The 24,017-nt window shown below is 43.5% G+C and overlaps 4 protein-coding genes across 4 annotated transcripts; 3 read left to right on the top strand and 1 right to left on the bottom strand.

Moving 5' to 3' along the window:
• Positions 1-483: 483 nt before the first annotated feature.
• Positions 484-7,515, top strand: LOC310692610 (vomeronasal type-2 receptor 26-like; the record flags this gene model as incomplete). The annotated part of the gene is made up of 5 exons (XM_083473553.1): positions 484-914; positions 3,118-4,005; positions 5,085-5,312; positions 6,473-6,599; positions 7,502-7,515. Exons 1-5 carry the CDS (start codon positions 624-626, stop codon positions 7,513-7,515), a joined length of 1,548 nt encoding a protein of 515 aa, XP_083329679.1. The 5' UTR covers positions 484-623.
• Positions 7,437-8,832, top strand: LOC310691449 (vomeronasal type-2 receptor 26-like). Its single transcript, XM_083471243.1, has one exon. It carries the CDS (start codon positions 7,627-7,629, stop codon positions 8,524-8,526), a length of 900 nt encoding a protein of 299 aa, XP_083327369.1. The 5' UTR covers positions 7,437-7,626; the 3' UTR covers positions 8,527-8,832.
• A 13,153-nt stretch (positions 8,833-21,985) lies between these two features.
• On the bottom strand, positions 21,986-22,687 carry LOC310691459 (histone H2A type 2-C-like). Its single transcript, XM_083471273.1, has one exon. The coding sequence runs from the start codon at positions 22,665-22,667 to the stop codon at positions 22,086-22,088; it is 582 nt and encodes a 193-aa protein (XP_083327399.1). The 5' UTR covers positions 22,668-22,687; the 3' UTR covers positions 21,986-22,085.
• A 188-nt stretch (positions 22,688-22,875) lies between these two features.
• Positions 22,876-23,376, top strand: LOC310691465 (histone H2B 1/2/3/4/6-like). Its single transcript, XM_083471282.1, has one exon. The coding sequence runs from the start codon at positions 22,897-22,899 to the stop codon at positions 23,275-23,277; it is 381 nt and encodes a 126-aa protein (XP_083327408.1). The 5' UTR covers positions 22,876-22,896; the 3' UTR covers positions 23,278-23,376.
• Positions 23,377-24,017: the final 641 nt, after the last annotated feature.

Raw genomic sequence — 24,017 nt, 5'->3', positions numbered from 1 at the left:
GAAACTGTGCCGACAAAACAGGAATGGCAAGACAAACTGTTAGAGTATATTGAACTGGCCAGATTAACAGAGGCAATTAGAGATCACACTAGACAAGAGTTTCAAAAAGCATGGGGGAAATGCAGAGAATACTTCACAAAACAGTGCCCTAAAATACATACCTGGACTTGTTTCGATTAATGTCTGCAGGAGACTTTGTGGATATTTAAGTTATAATTAGAAAAATCTTAATAATTATTTATAAAGGAAACAGTTTATAAGAAGCAAATAAGGAGGCCAGATACAGGATAAAGGAAGTCTTTTATTTAGTTGTTTGTATTGTTGTATGTTATGCTCATTGTATGTTATGTTCACGTTTAATGAGGGTGGATTTGTGTATTGGGGGGGTTATGTTATGTTGCAAATAAATTTCGAATAAAACCAAGAAAATACAAGGAATCACAGCTATTTTACTACAAGTCTTCCTTTTAGCAATCAGCCTGAAATATGCTTTGCATCACCTCAATTACAACACAGATGGATGTGTGACTCAGTTGTGGGCGGTGTATAAATGGAGACAACAATGTTTTTTATGAAACTTGGTCTTATCTTCCCATCAAATAGCAAGTCGTTTTATTTGCAGAATGCTGACAAAATTCTACCAGCACATCTTGGTCTTGGTCTTTGCTGTTGATGAGATCAATGAGAATCCCAGGATCCTACCCAATGTCACTCTTGGGTTCCACATCTATGACAGCTATACTGATTCAAGGATGACCTACAGGGCCACTCTGGACCTGCTCTTTGATACAAATTACTTTGTCCCCAACTACCAATGTGGCATCCAGAAAAATGTAATAGGAGTCATTGGGGGACTGAGTTCTGATACCACTTCATGCATGGCAGACATATTGGGTCTGTACAAGATTCCACAGGTAAGACCTGAGTATCAGAGACAGAGAGACTTGGCACTGCAATCCATTCTTCTTCTTTCTTTCCAGCAGGAATTTGTTGATTCATAAATATGGAACGATGCCCTGGGGAAAAGCAAAAGCAGCTGAAATATATGGAAAATGTTTGGGGAATATAATATAGGTACCCTACAATGTGTATGAAATAGTGAGGATCTCAAGAATATGTGTTGAAAGATTATTCTGAATGTGACAGATTGCTAAATGGGACTGCTAGGTGGGATCATACCTACGGGACCGCCTCTCCTGGTATGCCCCGTGGAGGACCTTAAGGTCCATAAATAACAACACTTGGGAGGTCCCAAGCCCCAAGGAGGTTAGATTGGCTTCAACCAGGGCCAGGGCATTTTCAGCTCTGGCCCCGGCCTGGTGGAACGCCCTACCGCAGGAGATCACAGCCCTGTGGGATTTGACACCTTTCCACAGGGACTGCAAGACAGAGCTGTTCCGCCTGGCCTTTGGGCTGGTTTCAGTCTAACCCCACCTCTCATTTATTTATTTGTTTGTTTGTTTGTTTATTATTATTATTTTATTTTATGGAACCCCTTATATAGGATTTGTATATAAATTTTCCCTCGGCTCTGTTTGCTGGCCCATGTAGGACCAGCATGGATAGTTGGCCCTGGTGAATATTTGACGTTTTCTTCCCCTTATGTCTTTGATCTATAGGCTACCACTAAAACGAGGCTGCATTTTAAGCTGCATTTTAAACTGTATTCTAACTTATATTTTAATCAACTGTGGGGGGGGGTTGGGTTTTGTTTTGTTTTGTTTTGTTTTTAATGTTTTTACTGTATTTATATTCAGTGTTAGCCGCCCTGAGCCCGGTCTTGGCCAGTGAGGGTGGTGTATAAATAAAAAATTATTATTATTATTATTATTATTATTATTATTATTATTACTACTACTACTACTACTACTACTACTATGTTGATGCTAACTTACAAAGCCCCAAGCAGTTCAGGACCCATTAACTAAGGAGTACCTTCCTTAATACCCACTGATCCATGGTTTGAGATCAGATGGGGGAGTCATGCTTAATGTCCTACCAAACGTCATAGCCAATAGGTGATAACAAGGACCAGGGCTTTTCCAGTGTTGGTGTCCCAATTGTGAAAATCCCTCCCTGGGAAACTAGGAAGTTCCCCCACATTCTTCACGTTCAGGAGTCAATCAAAAAATTGTTTGTTGTAGTTCTGGTGAAATTAATTTCTCTATTGCTGCGTTGAATATTTCATTCCAGCTAAGCGTTAACCACAAGCAGGGTGCTACATTGGCACTGTGGAGACAGATCTGGCACTGAAGGCAGCCCTGTTTAGGGAAGTTTTTAATGACTGATGTTTTAATGTATTTTTAATCTTTTGTTGGAAGCCGCCCAGAGTGTGGCTGGGGAAACCCAGCCAGATGGGTGGGATATAAATTAATCATCATCATCATCATCCAGCAGTACTGCTATTGTACTGTTGTGCTACATTGCTTGAATGATTTTTGACCAGGGGTAGTCAACCTAAGGCCCGGGGGCCGGATGCGGCCCAATCGCCTTCTCAATCCGGCCTGTGGATGATCCAGGAATCAGCGTGTTTTTACATGATTAGAATGTGTCCTTTCATTTAAAATGCATCTCTGGGTTATTTGTGGGGCCTGCCTGGTGTTTTTACATGAGTAGAATGTGTGCTTTTATTTAAAATGCATCTCTGGGTTATTTGTGTGGCATAGGAATTCGTTCATTATATATATATATATATATATATATATATATATATATATATATATATAAAATCCAGCCCACCACATAGTCTGAGGGATGGTAGACCAGCCCCCTGCTGAAAAAGGTTGCTGACCTCTGGTTTTGATGGTTTTAGATGTTTTAATATTTGCTGTAAATGCTATGGTGTTTTTATATTTTACTGACATTTCATTGTGCATTATACTGGGCTCCTTGTGGTGAAACAGTAATATATAAAAAATAAAAACTACATGAATGTAATAGGAATCAATATATTCAGAAACAGTTGAGCAAGACTATATGTGTTTGTGTATTTGTGTGCAAGCATTGCTCTCAAAAAAATTGTGGAGTATATACAATTGCGCTGTGAAAAAATATTCAGTTAAATGACAATGTGATCCACATTCTTGTTCCCATTCTTACGTCTTTGCCTTTTTTCAGATTTCATATGGTTCATTTGAATCACAAGCAAATAATCTAATTAAGTTCCCATCCTTTTACCGCATGGTCCCCAATGAAGCCCTTCAGTACCAGGGAATTATTCAACTCCTTCTGCATTTCAGATGGAAATGGGTTGGGCTCGTCACTATGAATAATGAAGGTGGAGAACATTTCTTGCAGATCATAGAGCCAATGCTTTTTGAGAATGAGATCTGTTCAGCATTCACAGAAAGAGTTGTAAACAATCTGCGTTTCACTGGTGACGTATTTGATTTGATGAAAGATACAAAAATTTTATCATCAGCTTTTTTGACAAGCAAAGCCAAGGCAATTGTTATATACGGAAAAACTGGGACGATTTTATGGCTGGCAAGTACTATAAAGGCATTGAAGATGTTTCAGTGGCTATTTCCTCAATATAAGAAATCCGCTGAAGTAAAAGTATGGATTACAACAGCCCAAATTGATTTTGCATTACACAGCATTCAGAAAACTCTTGGGACTGATATACAAATATTCCACGGTGCTATCTCTTTCACAATTCACTCAAAGGAGCTTGCAGACTTCCAAAAATTTATTCAAAATGTAAAACCTGGTTGGACAGATGGAGATGGTTTCATAAATAGTTTCTGGCAACAAGCATTCACTTGTTCAGTTTCAAACTCCACGGAGACAATGAACGCTGATAAAGTGTGTACTGGAGAGGAGATACTGGAGAGCATCCCTTCTCCATATTTTGAGATGAGCATGACTGGCCACAGCTACAGTATCTATAATGCTGTCTATGCTTTGGCACATGCTTTGCATGTTATGCAGTCAGCTGGATCCAACCACAGAAGAAGGGTGCTTGCGGATATGCTGTCTCCTCAAAATGTGAAACCTTGGCAGGTACCGGTAGTGTTCTTTTCCTCTAGAAAACCTGGCCACGTTCTGGAATTTAGCGGGGCAATGGTTAATTTTGTAAAGCATTCTGTTATGCCAACTGGCGTATTCAGTTGTTTGCTTTTCTTTTTCTTATAATTTTCTTTTCTTACCATTTCGTGTGTGTGTGTGTGTGTGTGTGTGTGTGTGTGTGTGTGTGTGTAACGGGACCCTGATCATTAGGTCCAGTCGTGACCAACTCTGGGGTTGTGGCGCTCATCTCGTTTTATTGGCCGAGGGAGCCGGCATACTGCTTCCGTGTCATGTGGCCAGCATGCCTAAGCCGCTTCTGGCAAACCAGAGTAGTGCATGAAAACACTGTTTACCTTCCCGCCGGAGCGGTACCCATATATCTACTTGCACTTTGACGTGCTTTCAAACTGCTAGGTTGGCAGGAGCAGGGACTGAGCAACGGGAGCTCACCCCGTCATGGGGATTCGAACTGCCAACCTTCTGATTGGCAAGTCCTAGGCTCTGTGGTTTAACCCACAGCGCCACCCGCATCATATATATATATATATATATATATATATATATATATATATATTCTTTATATGAAAAGTAAAAAAGCAATTGAAGAAGATAAAGTATAGACATTAAAGCGGGCGGGGGGGGGACACATTCAGTTTTAGATGAACCAGTCATTTTGTGTCTTTTTGAATAGTATTGATGGTATCTTATGCTGTGCACTGCTTTGATATTTTATGTGAGCTGGAAGTAAATAAATACTTTTAGATGCAAGAACTTAAGAAAATAAACTTTGATAAATTAGCTGTCAAATAGCACAATCAGTCTCTTCCTCAGTGAGAGAGGCAGCCCTTAAAATAGTAAAAAAAAAAAAAGTGGTTTCTCATGCCTGTACAGTTAGCTCATGTTAGCACCTCCTACTTGCCAAACTGTTGGAAATAGTGCAGAATGTTTGGTTCTAGTGGACGCGTGTTCCCTCCTAAAGGAAAAGCGCTTAAATACATTCAGGAAAGCTATGGAGCAATCTTAATAAGAATATCACAGCACTTCAGATACATTTTTAATATCTCTCCACCTAGCTCCATTCATTCCTGCAGAGGATCTCATTCAACAACAACGCTGGAGATGAAATTACATTTAATGAACATGGAGAATTAGTAGCTGAATTTGATATTACCAACTTGGTCACTTTCCCAAATCAGTCCTTCATCAGGGTCAAAGTGGGAAGGCTGGATCCTCAGGCACCTCCTGGGAAACAAGTCACCATTGATGAGGACAGAATCAAATGGCAAAGAGGCTTGACTCAGGTGAGGAAATAACTGCACAGTCTCTCCAATTGTTGTTGTTTAGTCGTTTAGTCATGTCCGACTCTTCATAACCCCATGGACCAGAGCACGCCAGGCACTTCTGTCTTCCACACTATCCAGCCATCTCGTCCTCTGTCGTCCCCTTCTCCTTGTGCCCTCAATCTTTCCCAACATCAGGGTCTTTTCCAGGGAGTCTTCTCTTCTCATGAGGTGGCCAAAGTACTGGAGCCTAAGCTTCAGGATCTGTCCTTCCAGTGAGCACTCAGGGCTGATTTCCTTCAGAATGGATAGGTTTATTCTTCCTGCAGTCCATGGGACTCTCAAGAGTCTCCTCCAGCACCATAATTCAAAAGCATCAATTCTTCGGCGATCAGCCTTCTTTATGGTCCAGCTCTCACATCCATACATCATTACTGGGAAAACCATGGCTTTTACTATACGGACCTTTGTTGGCAAGGTGATGTCCCTACTTTTTAAGATGCTGTCTAGGTTTGTCATTGCTTTTCTCCCAAGAAGGTCTCTCCAATACCAACATTCATATGAAGATATGTTTGTGAGCCACCTGGCAGAAGATATTGTCCTTTAAGAAGCACTGAAAGTTCTACCAGTAAATATACAAATGACAACAATATTAAAAGTGCACCATCCAGAAAAAAAAATCTCTAACAAGAACTCAGTTAATGTCAGAGGATGTTGTCCATCATTCTCTTCTGTGAAATCCCTGAGGCTGGCTTGCTGGCTGGCTGGTTGGTTTGTTTGTTTCATAAACTGCATAAACTGTTTGTTTCATAAACTGTTTGTTTCATAAACCTCAAAGTGCTTTACAAGAAGACCAAACAAGAAAATCTAGGGGGGAAACGTAGCTACTTTAAAACATACCAAAGTCAAAATACTAAAACAGATTAAAATTTCTGTTTTGGTATGGCATTAGATTGAATTCTAACCTACTTGGTTATTCTAAGTATTAACATTCTAATCTTCTACCGTTTGGATGATGTTTAATACATTAGGTAATTGTCACCCTGAATGTGCTACCTGTGCAATTAGGAAGAATGTATTTTGTACGATTAGTGTTCCGCTTTACTAGTAGATTATCTGATGTAAGATGAACGCTCCTAGATGTTCTCTGAATATTAAACTCTTCAAATATATTTGAATAGGTGCCACCGCTTTCAGAATGTAATGACATCTGCCATCCTGGTTATGGAAAGAAAAAGAAGGAAGGAGTTAAATTTTGCTGCTATGATTGCGTTCCATGTCCAGATGGGATGGTCTCAAATGAGAAGGGTAGGCCATGCCACGTTAAGATATATCAAACAGTGCAATACATTGCAGTAATCTCTGAGAAGCTCTTTTGCAATTTTGTTCTCATTAAAGCGGGGCAAGGATTTAATGATGGCATTATGCATTTTTTTCCATTGGTTATAAATAATACATATACAATTTTAAGTTTCAACCAGTTTGAAGAATATGTTTTTTTAAGAAATGAAGTTACTACATTCTGCCAGCAAGTGAGATAAAATAGAAATTGTGATTCTCCTTTAAGAACAAGGCTTATTGAGAGAAGCTGAAAAGTCTTGTCAAAATTAGCAGGGTTGGCTCTCTAATAATAATAATAATAATAATAATAATAATAATAATAATAATAATAATAATAATAATAATTTATTTGTACCCCGCCCATATGGCTGGGTTTCCCCAGCCACTCTGGGCGGCTTCCACAGAGACCAAAAACACACTAAAATGTCACACGTTAAAAACTTCCCTGAACAGGGCTGCCTTAAGATGTCTTCTGATTGTCAGGTAGTTGCTTATCGCTTTGACATCTGATGGGAGGGTATTCCACAGGGCGGGCGCCACTACCGAGAAGGCCCTCTGCCTGGTTCCCTGTAGCTTTGCTTCTTGCAATGAGGGAACCACCAGAAGGCCCTCAGCGCTGGACCTCAGCATCCGGGCAGAACAATGGGGGTGGAGACGCCCCTTCAGGTATACTGGGCCGAGGCTGTTTAGGGCTTTAAAGGTCAACACCAACACTTTGAATTGTGCTCGGAAACGTACTTGGCTATAATGATTCATGAGGATAAAGGGGTGGGGAAAGAACGAGGCAAACAAGAATTAAAAAGAACATATGTCCTTCACATAAAAAAGTCCAGATTTGATAACACGACTTAACTTTTAAAATGTTTCAGGCATGAAGTTTTGAAAGGCTCCCTGGAGAAAAATATTAGGCTAGGTGGGCTCTTCACAAAAGTTGTCTTTAAGAATAGCTGTAACTGGTTCAGATTGTGACGCATTGCTTTCCTCCCGTCCAGAAATGGAAACCTGTCTTGTATGCCAAGAAGATCACTATCCAAACAATGGCAAGAATCAATGCATTCCTAAGATTCCAAACTTCTTAGCCTTTGATGAAACTTTGGCCATCATTTCAACTTTCTCTGCACTATTGTTGTCTCTGATCACAGCTCTAGTCTTTGGCATCTTCATTAAGCACCGGGACACTCCCATAGTCAAGGCCAACAACAGAAGTCTCACCTATGTTCTCCTTGTCTCCCTCCTCTTGTGTTTTCTCTCCTCTTTACTGTTCCTTGGGACACCAAATAAGGCGACCTGCCTTCTCCGGCAAACCAGTTTTGGCATCGTCTTCTCTGTGGCCCTCTCCAGCATCTTGGCCAAAACCATATCGGTGGTTTTGGCATTCATGGCTACCAAACCAGGATCCAGGATAAGGAAATGGGTGGATAAAAGACTGGCTTATTCCGTTGTCCTCTTTTGCTCCAAAATTCAAGTAGGGATCTGCACTCTGTGGCTGGCAACCTCTCCTCCATTCCCTGATTTAGACATGCACACAATGACAGAGGAAATAGTCCTGCAGTGTAACGAAGGCTTGGTCCTCATGTTCTATTGCGTCTTGGGCTACATGGGCTTCCTTGCCACAGTCAGCTTCATGGTGGCCTTCCTAGCCAGGAAGTTGCCTGACAGTTTCAATGAAGCCAAGTTCATCACCTTCAGCATGGTGGTCTTCTGCAGTGTTTGGGTATCCTTTGTCCCAACTTACCTGAGCACAAGAGGAAAATATATGGTAGCTGTTGAAGTCTTTTCCATCTTGGCTTCCAGTGCTGGCCTGCTGGGCTGCATCTTTTTCCCCAAATGCTACATTATTGTGTTGCGGCCTGAGCTGAACAGCAGAGAACATCTAATACGGAGAAAGACATAAATGATAGAAGAGTCTGTGGTTTTATTACATTCTTGGTATCTGCATAGAACTATAAAAGAGGTGTAAATATACTGGAACTGTGCAATAGAATTATACTATTTCAGGATTTTGTTCTATTGTTTTGAGATTATGAAATAGTTGCTGTTTTAGTGGCCAAGGGGATCAAAAGTTCAACTCTGAATGCTGAAAGGTGTTCTGATATATTCTGTTCTTTATTGCTATACATTGACTTATGTAGTAAACCTATCCAGACTAAGTATATCTCTATACATTTCTGGCGTTATTTTCATTTTCTCTTAGGGCTAACTGTTGAATCTGATTTAAATTTGGAGTGCAGGTCCTAAAAATTATCTTCATACCAATATTTCTGTTCCTGCGTTTACAACAAAAAACAAAAAACACTTTCTAAGCTTGTGTCCATTGTCCAATGCGTCAGTTTCCAAGCAAGGCACAAAATCAACGAATCTTAAGATCCACTTATCAATACTGAAACAACTGCAAGAAGACCAACACAGAGATTTGGTATTTTTAAAATAATAATAAAAAGAGTAGAGTCACACATCCATTTCCTGGATTTGAGACTTCCTAGTTACTTTTGATTCCATTTTTTTGGGGGGGGGCGTGCCTTCTGGAGTAGAAGTGCCAACTACCCATAGAAAACAAGAGAAAGACCCATAATTTTAGCATAGCTGAGACTGGACAGCAAAGCACTGAACATGTCTAAGTCAATTCAGAAGCTGGGTGCTAGGTGTGTCTCTATTTTTCATAAGTCTATGGAAATCAACAGTGCCAGAACTTGAGCTGATGATGAACCATTCCTATCCTTGCATTGTGCAAAGGTGCAGCCCCTTTCAGTGTGCAATGATAACCACCATCCAGGTTACAGCAAGGCAAAGAAGGAGGGGGAGAAGTCTTGCTGTGATGATTGTGCTCCGTGTACAGAAGTAATGATCTCTAACCAGGATGGTAGGAGGCGCAGACCGCAATTGGGGGTATTGCTCAGAGTAAGCCTATAGGCCAGGGATGAGGAATCTCCTATCAGCCAAGCCCAGCATGGCCATGAGTTTCCCACCCCCTCTGTAGGGTTTTTCCGAGTGGCCCAGGTATTTCTTGGCAGATGGTAAAATTGAGATAAAATTAAACAAAGGGGTGATCTTAGTAAGTAGGGAATATATTAAATTTTGGGGAAATGAATTAATTTAATAGTATGTTGCCTACAGGTGGTTTGGGGAAATAAATATGGTGATTTATTATTATTATTATTATTATTATTATTATTATTATTATTATTATTATTATTGCAATTATTTATTGAATTTATATACCGCCCTATACACAGGGGTCTCAGGGCGGTTCACAGAATAAAATAAAGATATAAAAGCACAAAATACCTAATAAAAATAAAAACAACAACCCAATAGCCCCCCTTCAAAAAAAACCACCACATTTTAAAAGGGAATAGGATGTAAATTGGATCAACCAAAGGCCTGGTTAAAAAGGAACGTTTTTGCCAGGCACCTAAAGGTGTATAATGAAGGTGCCAGGTGAACTTCCCTGGGGAGAGCATTCCACAGACAGGGAGCCACTGCAGAGAAGGCCCCGTTCTCCTGTTGCCACCCTCCAAACCTCTCACAGAGGAGGCACACAAAGGAGGGCCTCAGAAGGTAATCTCAGGGTCTGGGTAGTTTCATGATTAAAGGGGAAATTAATTTATTTATCTCCTGCCAACCTAGCAGTTCAAAAGCACGTCAAAGTGCAAGTAGATAAATAGGTACCACTCCAGCGGGAAGGTAAACGGCCTTTCCGTGTGCTGCTCTGGTTCACCAGAAGTGGCTTAGTCATGCTGGCCACATGACCCGGAAGCTGTATGCCGGCTCCCTCGGCCAATAAAGCGAGATGAGCGCCGCAACCCCAGAGTCGGTCACGACTGGACCTAATGGACTGGAGCTAATTTATTTAGAGGCAGGTGTTTGGGAAAATTAAGTGGGTGTATATGAATCCAAGAGGAACTGATCTGGAGCAGGGGTGCAAGTTAACTGAAGCGCTTTTGTGGAGTGATTTGGGTGGGAAACCTGTTGACTTGCCACCACAATTTGTCCAGAAAGTACAGAAACCCCTACGAAGGCTTCTTAAACGGGCGAACAGGGAGGGCAAGAAACGCAGATTTGAATCATTGTTTTCTTTTATTGCCACGAGGTGGCAGTACAGGACCGCTCTTTAAGGAAGCTCCCCCGCTGCTGCGAGAGCTGCGAGATGAGATACATGAGATGAGTGGCCATGTGAGAAACGGGGAGTTTGCAATCTGAGGTGGAAGGGAGCCTGGGATTCGCCTGAAACGGCGTTATGGCCTTGCAGACGGATGCACAAGCCGCTCCCTGAATAAACAAGGCAGACCTGTGCTGTCTGCTTAACAGAGTGTATTTCCCTCCTCTGTTTATACTCTGCACTTAAATCTGAAGAAGTGTGCATGCACACGAAAGCTCATACCAATAACTAAATTAGTGGTCTCTAAGGTGCTACTGGAAGGATTTTTTTATTTATTTTATTTGTTTTGTTTTGTTTTGTTTTGTTTTGTTTTGTTTCATCTGCAAATAGAGCGGTCATGACAGCAAGACGTCTAAAACAAGCGTACCAGAAATGGTGCCCTCCGGATTTTCGTACTACAACTCCCATGAACCTCAGCCAGCATGGCAAGATTCTCGGGGGGGGGGGGTGGAATGTGCAGTGCAAAACATCTAGAGCAGATGTGGGGAACCTTTGACCCTCCAGATGTTGTTTAATTGCAGCTCACATGGCCGATGGCCAGGACTGATGGGAGTTGTAGTCAGTGGCGTAGCGTGGGGGGTGCCAGGGGTGCCGGCCGCACCGGGCGCAACATTTGGGGGGGCGCGTTTGGCCGGCCCTCCTGGAGGAAGCAGGAACCCCACTGTCCTCGGACCTCCTCCGAAGCCTGGCGGTGGGGCGGAGAGACCTTCTCCCCGCGCCAGCCTTCAGATGGCTGTCCTGAAGACTTGTGGTGGGAGCAGTGGCGTAGCGTGGGGGGTGCAGGGGGGCCTGCTGCACCTGGCGCAACATCTGGGGGGGGGCGCGGAAGAGACTCGAGTGCTAAAATCCACGGGTTAGGGGGCGCAAATTACTTGCCTTGCCCCGGTTAGGGGGCGCAAATTACTTGCCTTGCCCCGGGTGCTGAGAACCCACGCTACGCCACTGGTTGTAGTTCCACAACACCTGGAGAGCCAGAGATTCCCCACGCCTGATCTAGATAGAGGGCACCATTCAGGAGGCAGAAGTGCTGAAAACCCTTTTCTGGGAACCTCCAGAGGGAGGGGAGAGTGCTGTTGTGCCTGGTCTTGCTTGTGTGCTTCCTGCAGGGATCTGGGCCACTGCTATGTTGGTGGTCACAATCTCTGTGCATGCCCTGTTATGACACTACTGTATTATGGAGGTACTTTCACACAGAAGAAGAAGAGTTTGGATTTGATATCCCGCCTTTCACTCCCTTTAAGGAGTCTCAAAGCGGCTAACATTCTCCTTTCCCTTCCTCCCCCACAACAAACACTCTGTGAGGTGAGTGGGGCTGAGAGACTTCAGAGAAGTGTGACTGGCCCAAGGTCACCCAGCAGCTGCATGTGGAGGAGCGGAGACGCGAACCCGGTTCCCCAGATTACTAGACTACCGCTCTTAACCACTACACCACACTGGCAGACAACCTGTTTATTGAGCATTCAGCCTGATTTGATTGGATGACAGTGGCTATTTAATGAGTGATTAGTTTGCAGGGAGGTTAGAACACGTTAGGTCAAAAGCCGGTGTTCTGCTACACTTTCGAGTGCATTTTATCATAAGAATTTTAAGGTCATGTATTTAAAAAAATGTTCATAACTGTATATATAAACCACATGTCTGAAACCCCACAGATTTGGTCCTGAACAAATTGACCTCAAATATTTCTCTGCAAGGTCAAAGTGGGAAACCTCCCCATTGTCTCTTTCCTCACAAATCCTGTCTTAAGGGCACGTTCAAGATATGAACAGGGTGTGAGCCTGTGACCTAGATTCAGGAATTATAATAACAAAAGAGTGGCCAAAACCCGGATAATGCAATCAGGTAACTTGCCAGACAGGAGATAAACAACACACTCAGGATTCTGTTTTAGACCACCCCTTCTGTGATGTATGTATGATGTTTCTGGGGGTGGTATGGAGTTTGAAGGTGGGCAATTTAAAAAGTCTATATAAGGGCTTGCACAACTGTGCTCAAGGTCTTCTCTCCCCCCTCCCCCGCCCCCATGTGTGGTGGGAGTACCCTGTTGCAACAGCTTTAATAAAGATCAGGCTTAGTAGCTGCCTTGCTTCTCAATATTCTCTGGTTGGCCTCTGTTATTTTCTCCTACCCATAGAGAACCTAAAAAGAGGAGTCTAGATGGGCTCTTGGGTACCCCATAAGGGAATAAAAGAGCAGTCTTTTTCTTATAACACTTGAGTCTCCAGCTGTTTTTGAACTACAACTCCCATCACTCCTACCTGGCAGGACCAGTGGTCAGGGATGATGGGAATTGTAATCCAGAAACAGCTACAGACCCAAGTGCGGGGAAATTCTGGATGTAATGGGAGGCTATCATAGCTGCGTTGCATAATTCCCCACTGGCAAAACGGTGAAAATGTCTGGGAGAACCCGGCGGTATGGCAACCCATGTCAGAAGTGTTGTTGTTTTTTGGCGAATTTCAATTTTTTTGTGCTTTTGGGGGGGAAAGCTCAACAACATTGTCCCCCCAAAAAACTCAACAGCTTTTGTGTCCAGATCTTCATCTTCTGAAACATGACAACCCTACATAAAACCCATGACAACCCTACATAAAGATCACATGTGCATTGAAAATGGAAATCCTTTACTATAATCGGCTGTAGTTCCAAATATGAAAATAAAGTTTATCCAAAGGAGCGAACCTGCTGAACCACGTCTCTGCCCATTCCCTTTTATCTTTACCGTTGCTGCTTTCTATTATGGCCACAAGGTGGCAGTATAGGACCACTCTGCAGACTCGGGGAGCCGCCGCCTCCGCTTGCTCTGAACTGCTAGATGTGTGGTTTGGGGCGGGGGAGGGGGGGCGGCCCAGAAATGGCGAGTTTGCAGTTTGGATTTCTGATAGGAATTTTGAGGTCTTAGATATATGGTAATATTCATAAGCGTACCAACCAAGTACGTACATAGAGCAGCACAGGAAGACCGACCTGGAACCATTTTGATTCCTAAACTGAGCAAATGTTTTCTCTGCAAGGTCAAAGTGGGAAACCTCCCCATTGTCTCTTTTCTCACAAATCCTGTCTTAATGGCACATTTAAGATATGAAGAGGGTGTGAGCCTGTGACCTGGCCCAGGAACTAAGTATTTATCATTACAAAAGACTGCCCAGGCTACCCAGGCAATCCAATCAAGTAACCTGCCAGACAGGAGATAAAGGACAGGAGAAAAACAACATTCAAATTTCTGTTTTAAGACCGCCTTTTCTGTGATGCATGTATGATGTTTCTGGGGGTGGTCCTGATCTACAGGATGGGAATTTCAAAAGTCTTTATAAGGCCTTGCGCGCCATTTTTCTGGGTTCCTCCTCTCTCCTGCGTGTGAGGGGAGCACCCTGTTGCAACAGATCAATAAAGATCAGGCTTACTAGCTGCTTTGCTTCTCAATATTCTCGGGTTGGCCTCTGTTATTTTCTCCTACCAATAGGGAACCTATGTAAGGACTCTATATGGGCTCTTGGATACCCCATAAGGGAAAAGGGCAATTTTTGTTTACAACAGATTCAAAGAGGAAGGCGGGCGTTTGCTGAAAATGGCGTCCCAGCCTTGCAGAGGGAAGGACAAGCTGCTTCCTGCTAATGCAACGCAGACTCTGCCGTCTGCTTAGAGCAGTGTTTCCCAACCTTTTTTGGGCAAAGGCACACTTGTTTCATGAAAAAAATCTCGAGGCACACCACCATTAGAAAATGTTTAAAAAATTAACTCTGTGCCTATATTGACTATATATAAAGTAATTCTCTTTAATAGGAATCAAATAAACACAAAGAAAGTATTTTACATTGTCTGGTTTTGTTTTTAACAGAAATGATTGTGCGTGTTTTTGGTACTCAGAGTTGTATGTAAGTGAGCTGGGCTAGAAGCAGAATGGAAGCTGGAGACCTAGAGACATGCTTGTTCTGGGCTGGATCCAAAGCTTTGATTACTGTCTTTCATTTTGCAGTTGTCTGATTGGTGCTCATACATAACGGAGAAGGAAGATCGGTTAATTCTGTGAGCCCCTCCATCTTATGCTCAGGTTGCATAGATGTGTAAATAAAACCATATGTTCTAAAGACACCACAGTCTCCACTGACCTTCATTCTGGGGAAACAAAACCTGCGCAAGCACTTGGAACCCCTGGATTCTCTCATCACTTGTAGATTGGGGTGGCCTGCAACAGTTTGCATTGAAAAACCTTTGCAGGATCCTGCCTGGGGCCGAGTCTTGCTTTGGAAATGCCAGCTTTGGTGTCCCTGTTACCGTAAGTAGCAGTGGACACTGGAAGAAAGCAAGAATATACACTGGGGAAGTATTTCTAAAGTTTTGGGGAACTTTTCCCCAACCTACCTCCACTCTCCTCACCCCGAAGAAGAAGAAAGAAAGCCAAAAGGTTGGATTTGCAGACAATACTTCATGCCATAGCCCAGTAGTAAAAGCGTTTCAATGCCATATAAACAAAAGTGGTGAGATTTTAAACAAGTGATCCATTCAAAATGTTTAAAAAGTGTGAAAACAGGGTCCCTCGAGAGTTTCAGATTCAAGTGAGAGATCTGATAAACATGGTCTCTCTCTCTCTCTCTCTCTCTCTCTCTCTCACACACACACACACACACACACACACACACACTTCTGAATGCCTTAAGGCCAACGCCAAGAATTTCCCGGAGGTTGCTGTCTTTCCCACAGTTGTTTCCCTTGCCATCCGCTCAATAGCAGCCAGCTCAGAAAAAGACGGGTGGCTGGCGCTGTGTCTTCTCCCCCCCCCCCCAACCCATGGGCAAACCACATTCTTCCCCTTTTGAGGGAGACGTTCCCCTTTGAGCAATGCCCCATTTGAGTGAGACTCCTCCCGACTCGTGGGCAACTGCCTTTGTCCTTCTGGGCCTCCGGATCCCATTGCTCCCTCCAGCGCAGCAATAAATCTCTGAAAGAAAGGCGGGGAGAGGGAACCTGCCGCGCTGCCTTCCTTAGTCATTGCAGATGACTAGCCGCAGGCAGACGGCGAGAGCCCCGCGCTGGGCAGCCTCTCCTCACCACCGCCGCCCCGCCTCTCGCCGCCCGACTCGCCCGCCTCCCTCCCACGGCACACCAGGCAACGTCTCGCGGCACACTAGTGTGCCGCGGAACACCGGTTGGGAAACACTGGCTTAGAGGAGCGTATCTCCCTCTGCTTAAAATCCATCTGCCCATAAATTTGCAAATACAGTGGTACCTCAGGTTACATACGCTTCAGGTTACACACTCCGCTAACCCAGAAATACTGCTTCAGGTTAAGAACTTTGCTTCAGGATGAGAACAGAAATCGTGCTCCGGCGGCGCGGCAGCAGCAGGAGGCCCCATTAGCTAAAGTGGTGCTTCAGATTAAGAACAGTTTCAGGTTAAGTACAGACCTCCGGAACAAATTAAGTACTTAACCTGAGGTACCACTGTAAATCAAATATCTCAGAGAGACTCCAGAGCTCTCTCATCCTATGGAAGATAAATCCTTTAGAATTGCCCCTGGAACTGCTCGTCCCACAAGACGGGGGAGCTTATTTGTAACAATGCTTTAATTCAACCTTCCCCCCAAAAAACCAGTCTCTCTCAACCTTGGGTCCCTAGGTGTTACTGGACTACAACTCCCATCATTCCTAGCTAGCACGGCTGGTCAGGGATGGCGGGAGTTGCAGGTCAAGAACATCTGGGGACCCCAGATTGAGAAAGGTTGCCCCAAATGCTGACTTCTGGATCTTTGGGACTACAACTCCCATCATCCCTGGCCAGTCTAGTGGCTGAGACTGATGGGGATTGTAGTCCAAAGATACAAATGAAACCTTAATACTGTTGGGCAACTCCTGAGGGCATAAAGCAGGGGTCAGCAAACTTTTTCAGCAGGGGGCCGGTCCACTGTCACTCATACCTTGTGGGGGGCCGGACTATATTTTGAAAGAAAAAAAATGAACGAATTCCTATGCCCCACAAATAATTTAATTGTAATTAATTGTTAATTTCATTGTACACAGGTGGTACATTGACAATAAAGGTATTATTATTATTATTATATTATTATTACATTGTAAAGTGTTCTCGAAGCTACAAACACGAATCTGACCAAACTGCAGGAGGCAGTGGAGGACAGAAGTGCCTGGCGTGCTCTGGTCCATGGGGTCACGAAGAGTCGGACACAACTAAATGACTAAACAACAACAACAACTATTATTATTATTATTATTATTATTATTATTATTATTATTATTATTATCACCCAGAGATGCATTTTAAATATGTTATGGAAATTACGGGGGAGGCACATCTTTAAAGTTAAATATTACAAATATTATGACCGAATGTATCCTTTCAACTTGACAGCTCAGGGAAGTTACCTAGCTTTAAAAAGAATATAAAATCATCTCCTTTGCCAGTTCCCTCCATTCCAAAGCTATTTTCCCCTTGAAAAAGGACTCCAGGAAGTTCCCAGAGGTGACAATTGCTGGGCTCATGGAAGCCAAATCTCATCACCAGACTTGCCAAGGGGTCCAGACATGCAAAGGAAGTTCTATTGTACTTTTGGGTGGTGGGTACTTAAGACATATTTGTCTATGCTACTCTTATACCTGAGTCTTGCCCTGCCATGTCTGCTTATGCTAATCTTGTACCAAGGACTTGTCTGGACATGTTTGCCAAGGTTAACCCCTCCCTTTCTGTGACATGTCAGTGATGTAGCAATGATGTAGCAGTGATGCTGTACGAACTGTATTCTGGGATATAGTGGGAAAGTTTTTAAAGTCTTTGTCACCCCATCCTCAGGGTTCAAATTTGCTCTTTGAACCTGTTGTGCAATAAACTTTGGTCTACAGCTATTTGCTCGGGTTGACTGGACCCCTTCCTTTATTCCGCAGGGACCCGTGGGCTCTGCCCGACGAGCTGGGTGACTGAGCAGCCTCACACCTAGATTTTTCCATAACAAATAAAAGGACACATTCTACTCATGTAAAAACACGCTGATTCCTGGACCGTCCGCGGGCCAGATTTAGAAGGTGATTGGGCCAGATCTGCCCCCCCCCCGGCCTTAGTTTGCCTTCCCATGGCATAAAGAATAGCCACAAAGGATGGCAACAGATCTTGCTTCCCATTGCATTTACCATTTTTACCTGTCTGAAAAGTGGTACTGCTCTGTAACCTGAAGGATAACTGTTATCGGGAAAATAAATAAAAGAATTGTTCACGTCACAAAAATTGTGCCTTCTGTAATGAAAGAGGAGCTCAGCCCACTAACAACAGGAGAAACATCCATGTTACATCCATGTTAGTTTACACATAAAGATCAACATATGCCAGCCAGTGTTCACATAGGTACCCAAGAAAAGTTGGTGTTTATAAAAAGTGCTTTCAAATGTAGCAAGTAAATAATTTCTGACCAGCTAAAACTGATTCACACACACTAACAATATCCTAGTTATTGTGTTTTTATCACACCCTGCCACCAACAAACTCAAGCTCGTTCTCCCTCTCCCTATTTTATTCTCGCAACAATCCTGTGATGTAGGTCGGGATAAAAAAAAAGTAAGCTCCGTGGCTAGAAGGAAGGGGAGATGAAAATAATTGTACCATGGTTTTGTGTGAGTGTTTTAAAATAATCATAAATATTGATTAAAATGCCTTGGGGGGACAGCAAAAAATGACTGCCATGAGCAACAAGAAAGTGCTATCACCAAATAAAAGAAACCTGGTTATGTATATCTGCTATTAAAATATGTTGGTTTTATCTACAGTTCAGAAATTTTGTTGAATGTCTGGTTTTTCTTACTATTTTTAAATAAAATTCCCTATCTTGTTTTTTAATTTCATAGGATGTTTTCTGCTTTCAGTTGAAGGATATATACAGATTGCTAAATAAATAAACTTATTAGGGTGCCATGTTAACACTTATTCAGAACTGGGTTTAAAAAAAACCTAACCCTCAATTTGCCGTGACTCGGATTCGAACCGAGGTTGCTGCGGCCACAACGCAGAGTACTAACCACTATACGATCACGGCGTGCTACGAGGATCTTCCTGCTAAAGCGGCTCTTGCTAGCTCTGATAGTGCAATGGAACTTCCATGTTCAGAGGAATTGTATCTCTTTAAATATACCTGCTGCCTAGCAACCAAAGTTATAGGCGCGCAGAAGTTCGTTTCTTTTATGCCATGCTTGTGCGATTTCACAAAACCATCTGGCTCCCCACAGTGGAAGAGGTTGGGGGCAGATTCTAGGTCAAATGGATCTGTGATCTGATTCAACAGGGTTTGTAAGTAAGCAAGTAAAAGTAATAATAATCGTGTAGTCCCTCTCAGGAATCAAATGACAGGATTCTTTTAAAAACAATAGAGTAATAATAATAAGAAGAATAATTAATAATAATAAGAAGAATAATTTATACCACGCCCATCTAGCTGGGTTCCCCCAGCCACTCTGAGCGGCTTCCAACCGAATATTAAAAACAATACTGTGTGATCAGTGCAAGAAACCCACTTTAAAGTATTCACGCATGTTCCACGGGAACACGCACGTCTGAAAGTAGCCAAACCACTGCGGGTCTCAACGTGTCCACAAATCATCCCTCACCTCAAAACAGGAGCAGAGTTTAGGTTCAAGCCGAAAGAACTGCCCTGTGCAATCCGAAACCTTGCCTCCTGGAGCTCATTGAGGAACCGTTGGGGTGAGATCTCAAGGAATTGTAATTCCTTCCCTGACCCAATAGATTTCCTTGCTTGTTTCTTTCCTAGGCGGCGGGTTAGGATACAGAGTTGCATAGCGCGTACAAAACTCCAGATGGATTATTTTTCCCGTCCCGCTGTACGGGTGGCTGCAGAAGGGTTTCACTTCCAAGGCAAAATTAGCAGGCAGGGAGTCTCTGCAAGGTGAGCGTGAGAAAGGTTTCTCAAGCCTTAATCAGAATGTAAAGCACAGACGGGAGCAGTGTTTTTAGGAATCTTAATGAAGGCTAAATACCCGTGCAGCAGAGTGGCGCAGCGGAAGCGTGCTGGGCCCATAACCCAGAGGTCGATGGATCGAAACCATCCTCTGCTAGCTCAATATTTTTTCCCCTCGTCCCAAATACAGTTTCTGGCATTTTTGTTTTATTTACAGCACTCTGCTGTACAATTTCCTTGCCTTTCCTTCCTGCTACCTGATTGGCTCTCGCATTATTTCTTCCGTGTATGAAAAAGCACCCCCTCCCCCCAAAAAAGGTAGCTTAACGTTCCTTTATACTGTATAAGCAGCTCTAAAGATACCATAATGATACAGTGTACAATGAACTGAAGCAACGATCGACGTGTGGTGTGTAACGCAAAAAAAAAAAGTTGTTGGCTTTGGAAGAAACAAAGGTTTTTTTGAAGGAATAAGCAGTGAAGGGGGAGAAAAATTCTGCGCCCAACGTGGGGCTCGAACCCACGACCCTGAGATTAAGAGTCTCATGCTCTACCGACTGAGCTAGCCGGGCTGCTGAAAGCAATGTTTTGAATCACCATCTATATAGCGTTACTCTAAAAAAGAGAGTTTATGCAAGAACTGTATTTCGGTTGGATTTCTTTCTTTATTTCAATCCCGGGCACAACTCTCATTCTGGATTTTATTTTATTTAAACTGGAGATGCGCGTTTTGCAAAGGCACTTAAGAGATCACAGCATCTAGGGTTATTTTTGAGCTGTATGGTGGGTGAGCTAGTCGCTGACCAATGTCTCTGTGTTAGAACACGAACAAAAAGGGTGTCTGCATTTGAGGTTTACCTCCTTCCAATTGTGTTGTGTCTTCTAGATTACAAAACTGCGGGCAAGAGGGTATTTTATAAATAACGTTTGAAAACTACCCGGGGAAATTCGTGGTGTTCTGTTTTCTTTGTTGAGAGAAAAATGTTTTAGGTGAGGACACACGCAGGGCATAAATGAAATGTGCCCTCTCTGAGGATCGAACTCAGGACCTTCAGATTATGAGACTGACGCGCTGCCTACTGCGCTAAGAAGGCACCTGGTAATAGCTAGGCAGCTTCGATCTGAAAGGATACAAAAGCTGCCAATCAAACATCAAAAGGACGGCGTACAATGCATTACCACTTCTCTATATTTAGAAAGCGCACAATTTGGGACCCTAAATAAGGCTGCAATCCTAATCTGAGAGTAAGATCTATTGAATTCAATAGGATTTACTTCTGGATTACACTGTACTTAAATTACTCTATTGTCCTATTTAATACTTTCACAGAGCAATCCTATACATGGTTGCTCAGAAATAAGACCCGCTGAATTCAAAGAGACTTCCTCCCAGGTAATGGCGCATAAAGATTGTGTTAAAAAGCTGACGGCGAATAGGTCGGAGGCAATCTTTGTTTGTTTGGATCCTGTGGACAACATGACCATGACTATGGGCGTAGCCAGGATTTATGTTGGGGGGACAAGCTTCATGTTGCGGGAGAGGCAGAAGATGAGCGAATTCTAGAAGTTCAGACATTAACAGAAAAATAGTTAGGTCCACGAAAGCTTATCCCAAAATCTCTTTATTAGCCTTTATGGTGCTCCCTGAAAGGGGAAGGGGGGGAGGGGAGAGAGACTATTTCCTGGTTAGTTGCCGCATTTCTTTGACGGAAACTTCCGTACTTGTATGTGATTGGTCCAAATTCTTTTTTCAAAAGTCCCGCGCTTTTTACGATTGGTCCAAACTGTTTTCAAAATTCCCGCGCTAAGATACTAGCCAATTAAGTCCCTGCCGCTTCGGCTCCCTTTTCTTTATCCTGTACTACTACTGGAAGCGGGGAAAAAAGATTCTGCTACATTATATCATCAGAACTTTTGTGCCGAACTGAAAACTTGAATCAGATTCAAAATTGTTACTTGGGTATCAGTTGTGGCGTTTACTTGTTACAGTAATGTACAAAGCTCCCTGTCCGTAACAGTGTATTCAACTTGCCTTCTTACTGGAAACATTGATCCCCAAAGTACAGCTCTTTGTGTTACTGTATTTTTTAAAAAAAATCACACCCACCAACCTCTATAAGCTTTATATACGGTACATTTAATGTATTGTTCGGGGAAGATACCGCAGCCTGCTATAGGGGCCGTAAAACCCTTCTAGCAAGAGACTCGCGAACGGGAGGACCATAATTTTATAAATTACTAACTCTTCCTCAAGGCTTCGCATGGGATTTTACATCTCGCAAGTAGTAAGAGAAAAATCAGCTCTTTTTATGAAGTTGTAGGTGGCTCTTAAAAGAGCCTTTGGGTTGGTTGGGCTTTTTTACTTTTTAGCACCTTTCTTATTGCTTTACTTTCCTTTGGCCTTGTGGCTCTCGGTTTTCTTGGGCAACAGCACAGCCTGGATATTGGGGAGGACGCCTCCCTGAGCGATAGTGACTCTGCCCAGCAGCTTGTTCAGCTCCTCGTCGTTGCGGATGGCGAGCTGTAAGTGGCGAGGGATGATCCTGGTCTTCTTGTTGTCCCGGGCAGCGTTGCCGGCCAACTCCAGGATCTCAGCAGTCAGGTACTCCAGCACAGCAGCCAAGTAGACGGGCGCTCCGGCTCCGACGCGCTCTGCGTAGTTCCCTTTGCGCAGAAGACGGTGCACACGACCCACGGGGAACTGGAGCCCGGCACGAGAAGAGCGAGTCTTTGCCTTGGCCCGAGCCTTGCCTCCTTGCTTGCCGCGTCCAGACATGGCGATGACGTTGAAAGTATGCACACAAACAAACTCCTCCGATGCTGAATGAAGCAACTGTGCCCGATTCCGCTCCTTATATACTTTCCCCTGGTTTTGAGACTGCACGTTCTGATTGGTCAGCCTCTGGAACTCAATGCCCAATGATCGTGCAGGACGCCAGCGGCAGAAGGAATTCAGAAATGCAGCCATTGAGAGAGGACGGCGGGAAACGGTTGGCCAATGAGAGCTCACCGGCGCGCAGAACAAAATTCCGGACCACGCCCCTCTCTTTTTCTTTTGCGTCAGCGAGGATTGTAGCCAATTGTGACAAGAGCATTTCGATACCTCATTTGCATAAGCGTCCTATAAATAGGAGAGCTCGCAGCGCGGCTGTTACTCGACTTTCTTTCCTTCGGTGCTGTCGGCAGAAAGTTGGAAGATGCCTGAACCAGCGAAATCCGCTCCCGCGGCCAAGAAGGGCTCCAAGAAGGCCATTACCAAGACCCAGAAGAAGGGCGACAAGAAGCGCAAGAAGAGCCGCAAGGAGAGCTACTCCATCTACGTCTACAAGGTGCTCAAGCAGGTCCACCCGGACACGGGCATCTCCTCCAAGGCCATGAGCATCATGAACTCCTTCGTCAACGACATCTTCGAGCGCATCGCGGCCGAGGCTTCCCGCCTGGCGCACTACAACAAGCGCTCCACCATCACCTCCCGGGAGATCCAGACCGCCGTCCGACTCCTGCTGCCCGGAGAGCTCGCCAAGCACGCCGTCTCCGAGGGCACCAAGGCCGTCACCAAGTACACCAGCTCCAAGTGAGCTTCCCCGGAGAACTGATTATTGGGCTTCCCAAAAAGAAAACCAAAGGCTCTTTTAAGAGCCACCTACTTTCACAGTAAAATGAGCTGATATTGCTAAGCATCGCCTCTTTTGGTTAACTATAGAGACTAGATAGCTTGGGACATGACTTGAAGGTAGATCTGTAGTGGTAAATTCTGTTTCCTGCTACTTTAAAAACTTGAATTGCCCTATAGTTTCTTGAGCGTTTTCTGTGCTGCTCGGTTTCAGACCCCACTCTGCAATGTGGGAAATGCTGTCAGGCAGAAATTTACTGTCTTACTGATTTGTAGAATGTTGCATTTTATTCAACATACAGGTCCCAGAAAATCTTGTAACTACCCCATAACTCAGGAAGTCACCCTAATTTTGCAAATAGGTTTACTCTAGGTCTGTTTATTTTCTTCAGTACTTAGCAATGTCCCTGCCATCTCTGACTTTGAGCCCTACCTACTGAAGACTTTCCTCTTCCAACAAGCCTTTTAAGTATAGCTCTTCCCCAGTCTACACCTATACTGTTTTGGAATTCTTTTTAGGTGTATTTTTTATTTTATCATTTGTGTGTTTGCTGCCCTGGGTTTCTTTTGGGAGGCAAGATAATTATTTATTTCACAACATTTATGCACCACTTGATTGTAGTAAAACATCCAATCAGTTCACAAAAAGATTAACAAAATTATCAGTTTAAAAGTATCTAAACATCCAACAAATAATTAAAATCA

This window comes from Podarcis liolepis (assembly GCF_965112155.1).
Source record: "Podarcis liolepis genome assembly, chromosome: 13".
In the NCBI taxonomy this organism is placed as follows: domain Eukaryota; kingdom Metazoa; phylum Chordata; class Lepidosauria; order Squamata; family Lacertidae; genus Podarcis; species Podarcis liolepis.
This window is presented reverse-complemented; position numbering and strand designations above follow the sequence as displayed.

What these genes read in the sequence shown, in the direction of transcription:
- LOC310691449 (XM_083471243.1), top strand. Translation starts at nt 7,627, where the DNA reads ATGGAAACCTGTCTTGTATGCCAAGAAGATCACTATCCAAACAATGGC.
- LOC310691465 (XM_083471282.1), top strand. Translation starts at nt 22,897, where the DNA reads ATGCCTGAACCAGCGAAATCCGCTCCCGCGGCCAAGAAGGGCTCCAAG.
- LOC310691459 (XM_083471273.1), bottom strand. Translation starts at nt 22,667, where the DNA reads ATGGCTGCATTTCTGAATTCCTTCTGCCGCTGGCGTCCTGCACGATCA.